Source organism: Rutidosis leptorrhynchoides, chromosome 10, assembly GCF_046630445.1.
Source record: "Rutidosis leptorrhynchoides isolate AG116_Rl617_1_P2 chromosome 10, CSIRO_AGI_Rlap_v1, whole genome shotgun sequence".
NCBI lineage: Eukaryota > Viridiplantae > Streptophyta > Magnoliopsida > Asterales > Asteraceae > Rutidosis > Rutidosis leptorrhynchoides.
In genome coordinates, this window is record NC_092342.1 from 107,997,600 (window position 1) to 108,014,183 (window position 16,584).

General features: G+C 36.0%; 1 protein-coding gene across 2 annotated transcripts; it reads right to left on the reverse strand.

Moving 5' to 3' along the window:
- Positions 1-749: 749 nt before the first annotated feature.
- Positions 750-13,678, reverse strand: LOC139872832 (probable protein kinase At2g41970). Of its 2 annotated transcripts, XM_071860761.1 has the most exons (8): positions 13,605-13,678; positions 12,875-13,001; positions 12,716-12,799; positions 12,529-12,626; positions 12,139-12,271; positions 11,771-11,857; positions 10,849-10,944; positions 750-1,083 (listed from the first exon to the last, which is right to left on the reverse strand). In XM_071860761.1, the coding sequence occupies exons 2-8, from the start codon at positions 12,974-12,976 to the stop codon at positions 1,009-1,011; spliced, it is 675 nt and encodes a 224-aa protein (XP_071716862.1). In that variant the 5' UTR covers positions 12,977-13,001; positions 13,605-13,678; the 3' UTR covers positions 750-1,008. The 2 variants fall into 2 exon arrangements, with proteins under 2 accessions (XP_071716862.1, XP_071716861.1); XM_071860760.1 differs by lacking the exon at positions 13,605-13,678 and having other exon boundaries at positions 12,529-12,799; positions 12,875-13,112.
- Positions 13,679-16,584: the final 2,906 nt, after the last annotated feature.

A 16,584-nucleotide genomic window follows, 5' to 3' on the forward strand; every position in this document is an offset into this window, starting at 1 on the left:
TCACAGAGGCCGACCAAGAAACTCGTCAGCTGAACATTTCATCAAACACCTAAATGCATATTAAACAATCCACATCCAATCATAAAAGATAGGGGGATGATTCTCAAACACACTTTTTTGATCCTCACACACCAATTGAGTATTATTAGAAGAGTAAAATGTTAAAATAGGTGTGTGAAGATCAAAAAAGTGTGTGTGAGAATCATCCCCCTAAAAGATAATATTGGTTGTCATTTTATTTTAAAAGTGTAAATTAAAATATAAATTTAGAATTGGTTTCCTTCTGCTTAGCTTTTATACCTTTTAGTACTCAATTCAAAATAATTAATTTAAATAATTTAAAATTATTTAATTTAATAATTAAAATAATTATTAATAAGATTTAATAATAATAATTGATTAATAAGATTTAATTTTAATTTAAAATTATTTAAATTAATGACATCACCCACCATACTTAGATTTTTTTTTTTTCTTTTTAATTTTTTCTTAACAAAGTAATTAGTCTAATAATGAAATCATCATTATAGAATTTTAATATTAACTATAGATAATTTTTTAGACCAATATAACCCCTTTTGAGATTTCATTTAAATTACGTCTTTTTACTTCTATAAGGTTAAAATGGTCCAAATATTTATTTTGATGGTACATGACAAAAAGAATGTGGTGGAGGAGTACATATATTATACATACAATCAAATACTATTTGAAACAGAATAACATTAATCAGAAAATTTATACATATAATCAAAAATTTGAAACAGAAGAGAGCATTGCATTAATGAGAAATTTTCTCATACGTTAACCCGTTTTAAATCCTCTTTTCCTATTTTACTGTAAATCTTAATTGCAATTACACATCACAATATCACATATACCAAATGTTTTCTGGCTCCATCTCCAGCTAACTACCTTTACTGATTCAATAATGAGTACCACAAGATTTTACATAACGTGCTCGTATACCACAATCTCGCTGATTCTCTAGCAGCAATCGACAAGAATTTACACCACTCTTGGTAAATGTGGTTCTGACTCGTTTCTATGCTTGGCTTGCTGAGACTGGGTAGGGGCTGGTCTACTCACTACTAGAAAATCGATTTTAATGGACGGAGGTTTTTCCGGACGATGGCCATCGTCCGGGATGAGCTACTACACGCCAAAAAACGGACCCACTAGCACCTGCATGTTTGACCCACTTTCCCGGACGACTCCAAATCGTCCCGGAAGATATTATTTAATTATTATTTTTTTTGGCTGGAAAATATTTGGCTCCAAAACGTGGCAATTTTGGCGCCTTTTTCTTTCTGGACGATAAATCGTCTGGGAAACCCTTTCCGAACGATCAGCTTCATCAGTCCAATTTTTGCTATATATACACACCATTTTTATACACAAACACATATCTAAATCATTTTTCATCCATATAAATACGATATTAACATCGAAAATGCCTACCCTTGAGCCGATGATTGTCTCGTTGGAAGTGTATTACGGAAGAGAATTCCGTAATCAAAGGAGATTTTACGATTATGCCCGTAGTTCTCAGTCTATATTCAGAGAAATTAACGTTCGCCACGCAAGTTTAGAGGACTTGTTTTTCTTTTTGCAGGAAATGGTTCCGTTCGAACACACGGATGTGTTGTATTACGAAGATGACTATGTTCCGGAATTGTCCGCTACGTATCTCCGTACCGAAGAGCAGTGGAACGGTATAAAAGAGACATGAACTGGCGTTCCAATCGCATTTCTCTCTATTTGATTTTCGAAGATGAAGAAATGTATTTTAATTTCGGTCAACTAAACTGTTAAGTTTAGTTAAGTTTGGTAATATTAGTATCGTTTTTATGTTGTATCATTTGTTTTATTGTCATTTTCTAGTTTTCTGGTAGGCCATGTATCGTTTTATAACATATCAAATAAAATTGTCGTTTTATTTCAATTTACTATAATTAACACTGGACAAACGAAATTAAATAAATCACACATGTAAACACACATGAATTCAATATTATACAAAGACTGTGAATTAATCACTACAGAAGACAAACCGGAAATAAATCACACAACGAAATTAAAACACACTACGAAATTAAATCACACTACGAAATTAAATATTATACAAAGATTGTGAATGACAAATTAAATCACACTACTAACGACGGTGACGAGGATGACTACGAGCATCCGACCGAGTGGACGAATTTCCAGAACCTGAGCTCGATGTTGTCGTAGTTTCAGCAGTAATAGGTACCGTACTTAACATACGAGATCCTAAACGACCATTAACTGCACCAATATTAGTAAATAAACGATTCAGAAACGCTCCATATGGAAGAGGTCTTGTTGAGTTATAAAGCCCGTTCATTCTGGAAGCGAATAAATGAGCAATATTAACTCTAATATTGTGAGTCATGCACCAGTGAATACAAGCTTCAGTCATTGATAAATTATCAACATCTGGTTCACGGTGGTACATGTTACTCGTGATAATTGCATTTCTTGTGACAACTTTAGGACGAAGATAATCGTCAATGATGCCCGTATTTACTATGGTCCTGTATGGAACAACAGTATGGCATAGAAGTGTGGTCATTTCATATTTTGGAATAAAATCAGGAAGACCTTGAAGTTCAAAACTGGGATGATAGATCTTTCTACCATCAAATGGAACGCCCAATAGTGCACCGAATTGTGGGAGAGTATACTCGTGTTGAGCGTTATAGAGTCGAAACCTCACTGTATCTTCATTAATGAACTGAAAGTTTCTATAGAATTCACGCACGAGTGGAGGAAAAAAGTACTCATCAACCTGAACGAAAGGAAGCCAGTCCATTCTTTCGAATTCTTGGACAATTTCTGGAAGGTCTTCTACATTGACCTCACGACCTTCACTAATAGGTCTAACGATTCCTGGTGGATTCATTGCGTGATAGTGGGAGGGAGAGAAGAAGGTGATGTGTGAATGTGGAAATAGAAGAAAGAAAACTCGGTATAAGTAGAAGGTGATTTCCCTCCATAATTGAGAGGTGATATTTATAGAGGTAGTAGGTGGTAGGTAGTTGTGTCAATAAACACGTTTATTGAATACAGCTATTGAATATTACTTTAAATAAAGCATATCTGATTCATGACTTTAGTCAAAGAATCTCTGTCTTCATCAGCTTTAATTAAAGCATCTCTGATGCATGGCTCTTTAATTAAAGTTGCTAGGCTATGTCAAATCATTTCAGTTTTCTGATAGCATCTTTGCTCAGTTATCAAAACTGGTAGGCCATGCATCAAGATAACGAGCACATGGTTATGTTGGTACTTAATTAGGGTGTAAACATTAGTGTTTAGGGTTTAATATTTGAGATTAATTGAGTCAAGTGATAATTCATGAATTCAAGAAACAGTTGTGTTCCCCATATGACCTGGATCCTTTTCTCCAGTGGCCTTGATGTTTTATTAGTTGAAGGAGTATTAAACACGCTTATTAGTCATTTTAAACACGCTTATTAAAAGAAAATACATCAGTTACTTCCAAACTACAACACGTACAATACATTCCAAACTACAACACAATACTTATAAAATAAACTACGTCAATTACTTGAAAATGAAACACAACACAAATGCTACAAAACTACAAATTAACATCAGTTTCAACATTTTCGCTTGACGATTTGCGATTTTGAGTGAACGTTCTAGAGCTCTTTTAGACCTTAACAATTCTATTACTACTTCACGCCCCCTTTCAGTGTAGGGCGGATCAATCCAAATTTGCAGCCTTCTGCAACGCTCAGACATCATCAAGATCCGGGACGTACCACCACAACCATAAAAGCGTCGACCGTACTGGTATTCATCCGACAAGCAAGTTTTGACCACCATCTTTGAACCACATGTTCGACAAAATTTCACAACAAAAGTTTCTTCTGGACCATACTGGTAATGGTGATTCATATTGTGCAGTCACATATTGTTGTTATTAGTGGGTTATTATATAGAAAGAATTTCCCGCCCAAAAGCCATCTATCGTTTTCCCGCCCAAAATTTCCCACCTAAAGTTTCCCATCAGACCGGATCGTTTAGGGGTAGGTTGAATTTAATTAGGGTTTAATATTTAGTGACGACATGTCATTTCTTTTATCACACTCACCTACTTCCCTGTTTGAGGTGATGTATAATTAACTTTTTACTTCTCTGTTTAATTAATTACTTAAGTAATTATATTGTTTTTTAAATTATTAATTTATTTAAAATTTAAAATAATTTTATAATTTATAAGTGTAACAACCCAACCCGTTAACCAACCAAAAACGCGGAATAAAAAAAAATTTAAAACTGATCTGGAGGGTGCGCGGCGCGCACCACTGCCTGTGCGCGGCGCGCACAAGGCCTGAGACAGTTCTGATCAAAATGTCCATTTTTCGCGAAAAGATCTTCGACTTCCCGACACTTTTAGACCAAACGCTTTTCACAACAATTTATATTAGTTAAAACTAACACGTTCCAATAATAAAAGGAGTTTTACGAGACCGGGCCCACATCGGCCGTTTTACGACTTTCGTACAAAATACAAGTTTTCGACCACATGACTTTTAACACAAAATAAAGACCGAGCATGGCGATTGGGGATACGCTACCCAATCCTAATCAATCCAAAAGCATGATCTTCTAAAGCAACTATGCAAGTCCTCTAATCCTCGCGCTTACCCGAGCCACCATCCGCATGCAATCTATAAAAAGAGTCAACAACGAGAGGGTAAGCTAACGCTTAGTGAATGATAATATACTACATACATACATATGTATAAAATGAATATGCCACACAAATATCAAATACCGCATACCGAACAACCAAGCATAAAGGCAAGCTAGTCTAGGCGTACCGTACAAACACTAAGCACGAGCTAAGATACAACAACAAAAATATAAGTTCACCAACGACGATGTGAACCACGCCAAATAGCTACACCCGGAGGGTTAGCTACAACACAACAATACATTAATATATAACAATATAAACGAACAAGGTTAACACCTTAACCCAATACCGAGAACCAAATACCACAATGAAGATTGGCCGAACTACACGAGCCTTAGTAATCCGAAACCACACGAGATTACTATCTTCACAACATCGAGGTTGGCCGAACTACACGAGCCTTAGTAATCCGAAACCACACGAGATTACTACCTCAATAAGATGACCAAACTACACGAGTCATCGTGAATCCGAATACACACGCGATTCACTTCTCAACATTAAACCCTTCGCCATTGGGGTTATATCAACCACATCACAACCACGTGTGATAATGTACACGCGAACGCGTACTTCGCCAAAGATGGTCAACTAAAACGCACAACCGTGCCAATTGGACTCATACAAAAGTCCATCAAATCCACCTATATGTGAAGTGAGCTCTATAACCGAGAACCACTTCACCCGACCCGCACCCATCCTACACATACATATGTACATAGGATATTAACACTCACCTTGTCGCCTTGATGAATGCTTCCAAGTAAACCGCAACTCGCCAATGGAAAGTACCTATTCCATTATCACAAATTCAACAACACACTTAGATTGGATTTACAAACCAACCCAATTTGACACTTAGTGCAAATTCGACCAAAATGCACTTCCAAGTACAAACCGCGCCCAAAATTAACCAATAATCACTAACACAAGTGAGAATGGTCCTAACATGCCAATTAAACCCGAACACAAGTGTTAAACACTTACAAATCTCCAAATTGCCCATAAACCCTAATTTTGACCCATAAGGTCAAAATCTCACCATTTACAAGTTTTGACACCAAAACACCTTTAACTCGGTTTTATACTTCAACTTAATCCATTTTAAGTTTATAAACCTCATTAAATCGCCAATTGGGTCATAATCATCACTAAACCCTAATTTTGACCCAAAGTCAAAACTAGTCAACCAAATAACCCTAAATGGGTTTCAATACTTCCATAATCACTAACTTAAGTGATTAAACCCAATTTCAAGTCCTAATCATGGCCAATTAGCTCACCAACCCAAAATCCACCAACAATAACAACAAACCCGATTACTAGCATCACTAAACTCACTCCAAGAGTTTAAATGGGTTTCTCATCAATTTAAGTTCAAACCCTAACTTGATTATCAAAATCAAACAATGAAATTCGGAGTTAGAACTTACCACAACCACCAAAACGTAGCTAGGAACGAGGTGAACAACTTTAAAACCCGAGACTTTGATCAATTCAAGCTCCTTCTTCTCCAAAACCCCAAATCTCTCTCTAGAAATCTCCCTCTCTCTCTAGATAGTTTAGTGTGTGTTTGTGGATGTGAAAATGATCCAAAATTGGATCCAAACCAACTGATAAACTCTCAAATCCGGCCTCAAGTGAAAAGACCAAAAAACCCCTCATTAAACTCTAATTTGAAAAAGTCAGATTTCTGTCGCAGACCAGGTGCGCGGCGCGCACAACCCTCTGAACAGGTTCTGAGCTTCTATTCCATACCACGCTTCACCTACGATACGTACATCATTTAAAACTCTGCGTAAAATAAATATTGGGGTCTTACAATAAGTAATTAATAATAATATTTAAGTAATTAAAAATTATTGTTAAGTAATTTTTTATAATTTATAAGTAATTAATAAAGAAAAATAAATAAATAAAACTCACACTCCAAGAAATTTCCAGCCGCGCCTAAAATTTTGTTTCCCTCAATTTGATTCCTGGACGATTTATCGTCCGGAATGGGTCGTCCGGCAAAAATTTCGGCAGAAAAGCTGAAACTTGGCTACCTTTTTCTCACTTTCACCTACCAAAAAAACTCACACAACTCCGGCGATATCGAGCAATTTCCGGCGATTTTCGACGATTTCCCGCTTCTTCCACACCAAATCCAACAATCTTTCATCCCAATCACTACCAAGGTATGTTCTTCACTTTTTTCTTTTTTAATTTTGATTCTTTTTCATGTTTAGTTTGTTAAAACCCCAAATCCGAAAATTGGGGTTAACATTTGATAATTGTTGTGATTATATATGTTTTAGCTTATGATTTTCATGTTTAGTTTGTTACTATGCTTATGTTTGATGATTCCTTGAATATTTTGAGGCTTTAAATCCGAATTTAGTTAGTAAAGTGGTGGGTTTTGTGATGAAATTGTCAAGAACATGAAATTGTTGTATGACAATATGTTTAGGTTCATGAATTTCATGCTTAGTTTGTTAAGTTGCTGAAGTTTTGATTATAATTGGTCCTAAAATCCAATTTTAATTAGTAAATTGATAGGTTTACTATAAATGTTATTGATTATATGTACATTTTTAATTAGAAAAATTAGTATAAGTATATAAGTATATAATTATAAGTATACAAGTATAAGTATATAATTATAAATGTTATTGTTTATGTTTATGTTTATGCTTATGATTATGCTTATGTTTATGTTTATGTTTATGCTTATGCTTATTGTTGTATGCTTATTGTTAGGTTTAATGGTTAATTTCGAAATAGTTCTACCTTAGGTTCGAAATTAACCAATCCTATAGAATACCCGTCCAAGGTTAATTTATTAGAAATTAACTTTGGAAGGTCCCCTTTTTGAGACCGCTTTCTGTGTGTTTTGTCTCTTTTAGGATGTGGATGCGTATTACAAATTTACTAGTTACGAAAAATTTGGTAAACATTTTCCCTATACTCCTACAAATATGCGTTTAATACGACATATTTGGGGAGTTTAGGGGAAATGCTGCCCAATTTTTTCTAACTAGTAAATTAGTTGTACGCATCCATAGTTGAGACAAAACATTCAGAGAGTGGGGTAAATCATCGAAAAATCTGGGATAGAGACATTATCGAAGACACCATAGGGGATGTTGTACACAACACCAATTCATCCGATCTTAGCCTTGATGCTGATTTAGATAATATGACTTATACAAGTATGAGTGTACCCGGAGAAGCAACACCAATTCAATTTAATCGACCAATACATGAAGTTAATGATGATGATGAAGATGATGATGATGATGATGATGATATAGTAGAATTAGACCCTCTTGTACTTCCTCATGACATATGTGATGATGATGATGATGTGGTGGCTGACGATGATCTAAATCCCCAAATTCCTCGAAATGAAGCTTTCTCTAGCGATGATGATGAATATTGATGTGTAATTCTTGTCGTTTATATAAAAATGCTTGTTGTAATTAAATGATTTATATTTCTATGAACGTCTTTTTTAATTTTCCGCATTAGTATAAGTATATGTATATATATACACATATACTTATATGTGTGTGTATATATATATGCTTGTTGTTGTAAATATATTATATATATGAATATATATCATTTTTCGCATTAGTATAAGTATTTCTATGCTTGTTGTTGTAAATTTTCAATTATGTATTTTTTTTTTCACGACCATATATATATACATACATTATATATAGGAATATATATCATTGTCTATATCATTGTTCTATTCACTTTATTTTGTATAAATGTATATGTATATATCATTGTTCTATTAACTTTTATTTTGTATTTATGCAGATGAATTTCTTTGCTCTGCTTTTCCTAATGATGGCCGGGATGGTCGGGGGGCCCGGGGGGCCCGGGGGCCCCGGGGGGGGGGGGGGGGGGGCGACGGGGGCCAAAATAATCGGGGTAAACGGGGAAAAACACAAAACATAGGTTTGCGAAAGTTGAGGAATGCTCATGGAAAACTCACGATTGACTTTGATATTAAGTTGAAAACCATTAATCCGATAGGCGACAATAGTTCAATGTTCGTTAATTTGATATCTAGTGTTGTTCGGAAACCAAGCTTCCCAAAATATTACAAGTGTTGGGCGGATGTGCCATCATCTTTCAAAGACGACGTCTGGGTTGATATACGCGTAAGTTTAATTAATTACTACTTATATATATATATATATATATATATATATATATATATATATATATATATATATATATATATATATATATATATATATATATATGCGTTTCTTATATATAATCTTTTAATATATTTATTACTTTTTATCGTAGAATTACTTTCAAATTGATACAGGGCTAGAAGGTGAGCATGCAGCTGAAATCCGAACGGGTATTATTGCGGCGGGACGATGGAAAAACGCAAAAAGTGAGTATATTGGTTATTACGAATTCCTCGAAGAAGCACATCCGGATGATATAAATTTCATTCGTGCGAACCCACCCGAGGATTGTGAAGCCCAAGAGTGGGAGCCTTTTGTTGACATGATGCTTGACGAAGCATATCGAAAGCGTTGTGCTCAAAATAAAAAAAACCTGGCTGAAGTCAAATACAACAGTTTGCATGGTGCCAAATCGATAGTTAAACATTTGGTAAATTACTTACACCTACTTGTTTTTAATGTTTTATATAAATGATAAAATGTAAGAAAATGGGTTATTTGATTTTATACATTTAAGTTATTTATTTGTGTGTTTGTAGAACGAAAATCAAGCCAAGAATGCGGAAATCGGTCCTATAAAAAATTACAAGATCTTGCACAAACCCAAGGATCGTACCAAGTGGAATGATTCGTTCATACCGAAAATTAATTACGTAAGTGATACATTTTTATAGATTATGGTGTACTTCTTATAAATATAAGTCAATTGGTGTACTCCCGATATATATATATATATATATATATATATATATATATATATATATATATATATATATATATATATATATATATATATAATATATAATGGTCTTGTAAGTGATACATTTTTATACGTATGTATGTATATATAAATAATGTTATGTTAGTAATATTTATATTTTTTTAACTTTGTAGAAACGAATGAAGACGTTGTTAAGACAATTTCCCGGCACCGACGAGGAAGTTATCATGGAACGAGTTTTGGGCCCACGACTGGGACACCAACGCGGATTGGGCCCGAAGATGCCAAAGTCGGTAACTAATTCTGAATCTTCATCGTCTACCGGTCGGAGTCGTCAACCCGAAATACCACCACAAACATACTACACGGCGGCCGACATTGAACGAATAATTGCTTTTAATAATATGCAAATCCTTGACAATGTTCGACCAAGATTTGGCTATTCTCCCGGTACTTCCACTACCGGTACTTCCTATACCGGTACTTCCACTTCCGGTACCCCGAGCTCGAACCATGACTTTGATAACGATTTGTATAATGATGGATATGACGGTTTGTAATTAGTTTGGTGTGCGTCAAGACAATTATGAAATGGTTGGTACGTTTTGTAAACGATATTTTATTTTGTAGTTTTTCGGATATTGTAATGCATGTTTGGATAAGTGTATGTTTCAAGACTTTTGTTTAGTGTTATTATGGTATTTTGTGAATTCGTAATCGTTATTATATAGCAGGTTTTTAATTTGTAAATGTGCTGGAAACTGCAGAATTTGTGCCGTTTTATTCGGCTGGAAATGCAGAAACCAAATCTGCTAAAACTGCAGATACTGGCTTTCCCAGACGATAAGTCGTCTGGGATTAGTCGTCCGGGAAAAGTTATGACGTCGTCATTATTCCAGCATTGTTTAATGATTGAATAAAATAAATATTAGTTTAATATTAAAACGGAGAAACGACTTCTCGTCCGGGAAAACCGTCCACGAATGTAGCGTTGAAAGTCAAAGTGGGGCCCACGTATGCGTCCGGGAAAAAAAGTCGTAGTCCGGAAATACTTTCAAGGACGGACTTTCCCAGACGATCATTCAGGGACGAAAAGTCGTCCGGGATCACTTTCGGGGACGACTTATCGTCTGGACTGTTCGTCCGGGAAGACCTCGTTTCTAGTAGTGACTATTCACGAGATACTGAAGAGCTTTCACAACAATAATTATATGCGGCCGAAAATCTGGTTCATATTGGACACAAAGTGCTGCTATTGCAGTCAACTGAGTACGGAGATAACCAACAACAGTTTAGTATCTAAGTAGATATCACCATTTCAACTCATTTACTTATGCCTTAAAAAAAAAAAAAAAAAAAAAAAAAAAAAAAAACTCATTAACTTATGAATACGCATATTTGTGAGGTGTATAGTCAAATCAATAGTACTTTTTTTTCTCAGAAAGCTGAGTTTGAAATCACTAACGGGGATAGAAACCACTCACCCTTTCCACGCACACACGTGTTTTCGGGCGGAAACCCGTACCACATAACAGGGACCCGAACCATCAATCCATACGGGCATGTGGATTGGGTTAAATTCCTGCATACGGGTCTGGTAAAACCTCCCTCACGAGATTTTTACAGAGCCGGGATCGAACCCTTTGACCTCAACCGTGCTCAATACTCAAGGTATTGGGGTTGGGGTTGAACCATTAGGCCACAAAGGCGGTTTAAATCAATAGTACTTAATTGGCTAAAAAGGAAACCAATAAAATGCCGTCCAAAGTCTTTTCTTAAGCAGAGAACCTCTTAAATACTTTTTAATCAAAGATTAAGAAAGAGTAGTGAATTTTACTGGTATTCTAATTTTAAATATCACATCGACGGTTTGTACAAAATTTAAAAAAGTAAAAGATGTGTGTGTGTGTGTCAAGCAGTCAGCTCAACCCATATATAATAGCCACGTGTTACAACCTGACCATTTTAAATTGTTACTCAACCCACCCATCTTGCCACCTCAAGTAATGTGTATTCTCTATGAGAAAACTTGTATACATCTAATAACAATTAAGAATTCAATTTCAAAAGGGAGAGGAAATTGAATTACACCTTAGCAACTGCCTTTGGGGGATAATCATCCTTTAACTTTGGATCAACGCATTGCTTTACTCTATCCACATTCAATCTCGGGGTTGCCTATAACAACCACACCATAGTATGTGCATAAACAGTAGACTTTGGAGTTTCTTAGTCTCAAGAAAATTGAAATGTTTGATTTCACCAATAGTCGAACGAATTCAAGGAAAAAAAAGATAATACTGTTTGTAGACGACCCATTTTGACCTTTATTAAAAGGAAGCACATTTTTTACTTCAACCTGTTACCCAACCCGCCCATTATATCATTTCTAGGTTCTTTCTAACGAAGAGACGTAAATAAGAGTGTCACAAGGATTATCATTAAAAAGATACACGTACCCATGTAACGAGACTCTGTTTTCCTTTGGGCAATGTATGATCAATGGGCTTTCGTCCTGTCAACAGTTCTAAAAAAACAACACCTAAACTGAAAACATCACTCTTATGACTTTTCTGCCCTGTCATCGCATACCTGTAGCGCCAACCATAAATAATGGGTAATGATCCGTACACAACCAATTTTTAGCCATACACAACCAAACATGCTTTAAACTGTTGTACTGTACAACATCATAAAGCATAATAGGTTTCTAAAAATACACAAGAAGTGTGTCAACGGGTCAATCCGATCCAACCCATTTTTACTCTTCCTAAGAAATGACCCATTTCAAACCAACCCCGTTTTGACCCGTTACTCAACTGTCTATGTAAAATAAAACCAAGACATACTTAGGAGCATGGTAACCAAAATTTCCTAAAACTCCCGTTGAGTGCAAGTGAGCCATTGTGTCAGATCGATTGATCAAGTTGAAATCAGCTATTTTGGACTGGAAATCATCAAAAAGTAGGACGTTGCTGGACCGAATATCATTATGAATAATAGAAGGATGAATCTTTTCATGTAAATATTCAAGACCTCTTGCTGCACCATACGCAATTTTAGCTCTTTGAGCCCAAGTGAGAACGGGACCAGGAACAGACCCTTCAACACCTTTTTGACCTAAATTCACCAAAAAATGAAACTTAATACCCAAGTAAAGGGTAAAAATGGAATGAAAATATCAGTTGTGTGTACCATGTAGTACGTCATGCAAAGATCCCCTGGGTGCGTACTGGTATACCAAGATTCGGTCGTTTTCCTCCAAGCAATAGCCAAGCCACTCAACAAAAAATTCATTCTTAAGTTTTGAAACTATTGATAACTGCATGCATAAACAAATATGTATGAATCTTATGGTCTTCGTTATCTTTTGACAAAATCATATGAATCATCTTCATATTATAGATATCAAGCGGGGTCTCATTGTTCATGAATAATATCTTTAAAATATGCTTGTACCCAAGTGGTTAAGGTGTCTTCTATGGTCATATGATGAATATCTTGTTACTATTGATCCATAACGGAGATAGTTATATAAATAAAGAAGTACCTTTTTAATGAGATAAATAGGTAAACGGATAAGGTTTCACAAATGTTATTTCCCTATTTAGGCTACTCGGGGAAGTGGAGTATTTTTATTCAGATGTACGCAGCATAACCGGTTATCTCGTGACCGTTTTCGACCCCTGACCACCCCAAAATATGCTGCTAGTGAGGTTTCAATCTGAGACCTTTTTGTGAAGATATAAGAACTCAACCACAATGTTGTTTCATCAATATCATCTAATCAGTTTCTAAATGCATATTTCCTCTCAAAGTTTATCAAAATCTTCATCCCCTAATTATATTTACGCAATAACTTAAAAGCAATTAATATCTTCTTTCGCCATTGCATATTGCATATACATTGAAAACAAAAACTAACCTGGTTCGTAAACTCTGATTCTGGTAAAGAACTGGTATCCAACTTCTTTATTATTGCTTCTTGTTCATCACTTAGTTTTCCATAGTAAACTTGACAATACGGGCCATCTCTAATCAAAGCATGAGAATCAAAATTACTAGTCGCCTTCTTTAACGCCACCAACGAAAATTTTGGTTCTTCAACATATGTATCATCATCATCTTTTTTGTTTGCGTTTCTTCGAATAACGTGACTATGGTTAGACTCGAAACTCCTGCCAGACTTTGCGAGTTCCTTTCTTTTATCTTCAACTTCTTCGACCCGTTTAACCTTTTGACGATCAATACCCAAAAAAAGTCTATGGACAACGAACGATAATCCAACCACGGGGGAAGAATTGATTACAAATGTGAAAACCGAAGGACAGAACAGATACAAAATGGGGAATAAAAATAAAATACATACAGGGCATTGAATACAACTAAATACACAAGATCCACACAATGTTTTCACTATTTTACACATAAAATGTTGATCATGACTTGAATCCATGATTATCCTTATTTCCTAAAGTCTTATAAATTATATGAATATATAAAGTTTCTTCTTATTCGATCTTTTGACACCCTAATCGCCCCATAACAAGAATCAGTCAATCACAATTAAATTGCATGGAATAAAAAGGGCATATTAAAAAGAGAGAAAATAAAAGGAGTTTTTGTGTGCATCTATTGTTCTGCATACATCTTGAATTTTTTTTCCAACACTCTGATTTTTTAGGGGTTGATAATTGAGGAGAGATTTGTGTGGCTGTGGCTTTGCTATATCCTCAAAATCAGGACCTCCATTACTCTTATAAGGACACAATAAAAGGACGATATATAAGCTAGATTAACATATCATGTTGAGTTCATTGTTTGCAGTTTGCACCATCTTAAGAACTTCAAATTCAAAGTAAATTGACCGGAAGCCGAATGATCATCAGTTTTTCCCCAATATCGATACGAACTGACGCTGTAGACGACTGGTAGTTGGGATGATTACAGTTATTTATTTAGATTCAACACTTGTGTGCATCTTCTCTGGGCATGGGGCATTGAAAATTCAACTCTACACATGATCAAAGAGCATGTTATCTTAGACCAAGGATAATAGTAACTGTGACGTGGAGTGAATAAAGGTACTTTTTGGGTTATGACGCTAACATGACAATGATGGAAAAAGGAGAGAGTTGTAATGTGGGGCGTTTGTTGGGAGGGTTATTGAAGGTTTTAGGTGATGTGGTAAAAATTGGTAGTTGAGGTGTAAATAATTAAAAGTTGGAGAGGAAAAATAACTTTAACCAATCACATGACGTCACCTCACCTCACTCCCTCTTCTTCTTGTGTGCGGCGTGTTTGCATTCTCTTGGAAACATACGGGTTCGAGGGACTTCTAGTGTTGAACTTGTACTATCCGCCTCTTTAGTTACTAGATTGACATATTGTACAATCTCTTAATCGTCGGAATTAGTCTCGAGAAGGAATTCAAGCATTTTGTAAATTTTGTCCATCGTGATTAATAACATTGTATGATAGATTTGAGAGCTAATTGCAGGGAAATTTGCGAAATAATGTTCTTGTTGTGCAGATGTATCATTTATACGGGATTTTTTTTTTATTAAAATCGAAAATCTGCAACGGATATAATATTGAAACCAATTAGAAGATCCACATGAAACTCACACCCGTTGGAGCTCCCGTGAGAAACTCACCCACGTCCCACCCATGGCTCGAACCCACACCGCGTAACGTGAGGATGGGGCGTTGATTTTTGGACACGTCCGAAGGCACGTCGTGACACTATCCGCGTAACAAAAAGAGTATCTTTTTCCTATCTTCTTCTTCATCTCAATTTTTATTCACAATCTCCATTAAAGCTACAAGAAAAGTCTCACTAAGAAGAACATCTACTTTGGATCTTCTCCATCGCTTGTTCCTTCACACCTCTTTTCTTCTCCGACCGTCACTCCGATTTGTAGCTCTCTGCTGCTCCTGTGTCCGACCACCGGTAATGATGAGCATAGCTGCACATCTATTGGGCAATATCAGATTAGCGCGCATCGCCCTATATAATCGCGCAAGATCATATCCAGGATCATATCCATACGCTGGCTAACGCGCCATCTGAATATGCCTTGACAATATGCTCACAACGTTGGTCGCGTAGTTTAAAACATGGCGCCAACTAGATAGGCATGAACAAAGCTGGCAATGTACTATGGCAACAATAGAGCATAAAGGACAAATGCGGCAGGACGGTAGGATCCTGGCATGGCATAACGGCCATAAAAGGACAGTAGGGTATAAAGGGGACAGCACTAAAACAATGACAACACTTTTACAGCTTTTTGAAATAAAAGGACAAAGTCGATACGACGTGGCACCAACATATCCTTTTGTCCCCTTACGTGGCACTAAGGGACAAAAGCTCACGTGTATAAATAGAAGTAACTTGAACAAGAAAAACACACAACTCTGGAATTACATTTCACTTCACCAACAAAACATTCTCAATCATATCAATCACTCCAGCTAACCTGCGCGACCAGAATAGCTATCTCAAACACTCTGCGATTTCAGGTAGCGTGCACAACGTAAATTCTAACATCGCCCTTGGGCCATCAACTCCGGATACCCCGAATGATGGTGGGTTACGTTTAACCACCCTTTCTGAGATCATCATTTCATATGAGGGTTATTCACGGTACTTTGGACCAGAGAGTTAAACTCAAAAACCCCTAAACCCCCCTTATTTGTTGATCTTGCATGAACCGAACCCCTTGGACCATTTTATGCTTGATCAAATGGCGCCATCTGTGGGACTCTAAGTTAAAAGGGTTTGTTTAAATCTTTTTTCCTTAAAGTTCTTTATATTCAAATGTTTCTTTTTTGTATGTGTGTTTCAGTCCTAGGTCGTTTAAAGCATAGCGCGAAGAAATGACGAGTCAACCGAGGCTTCA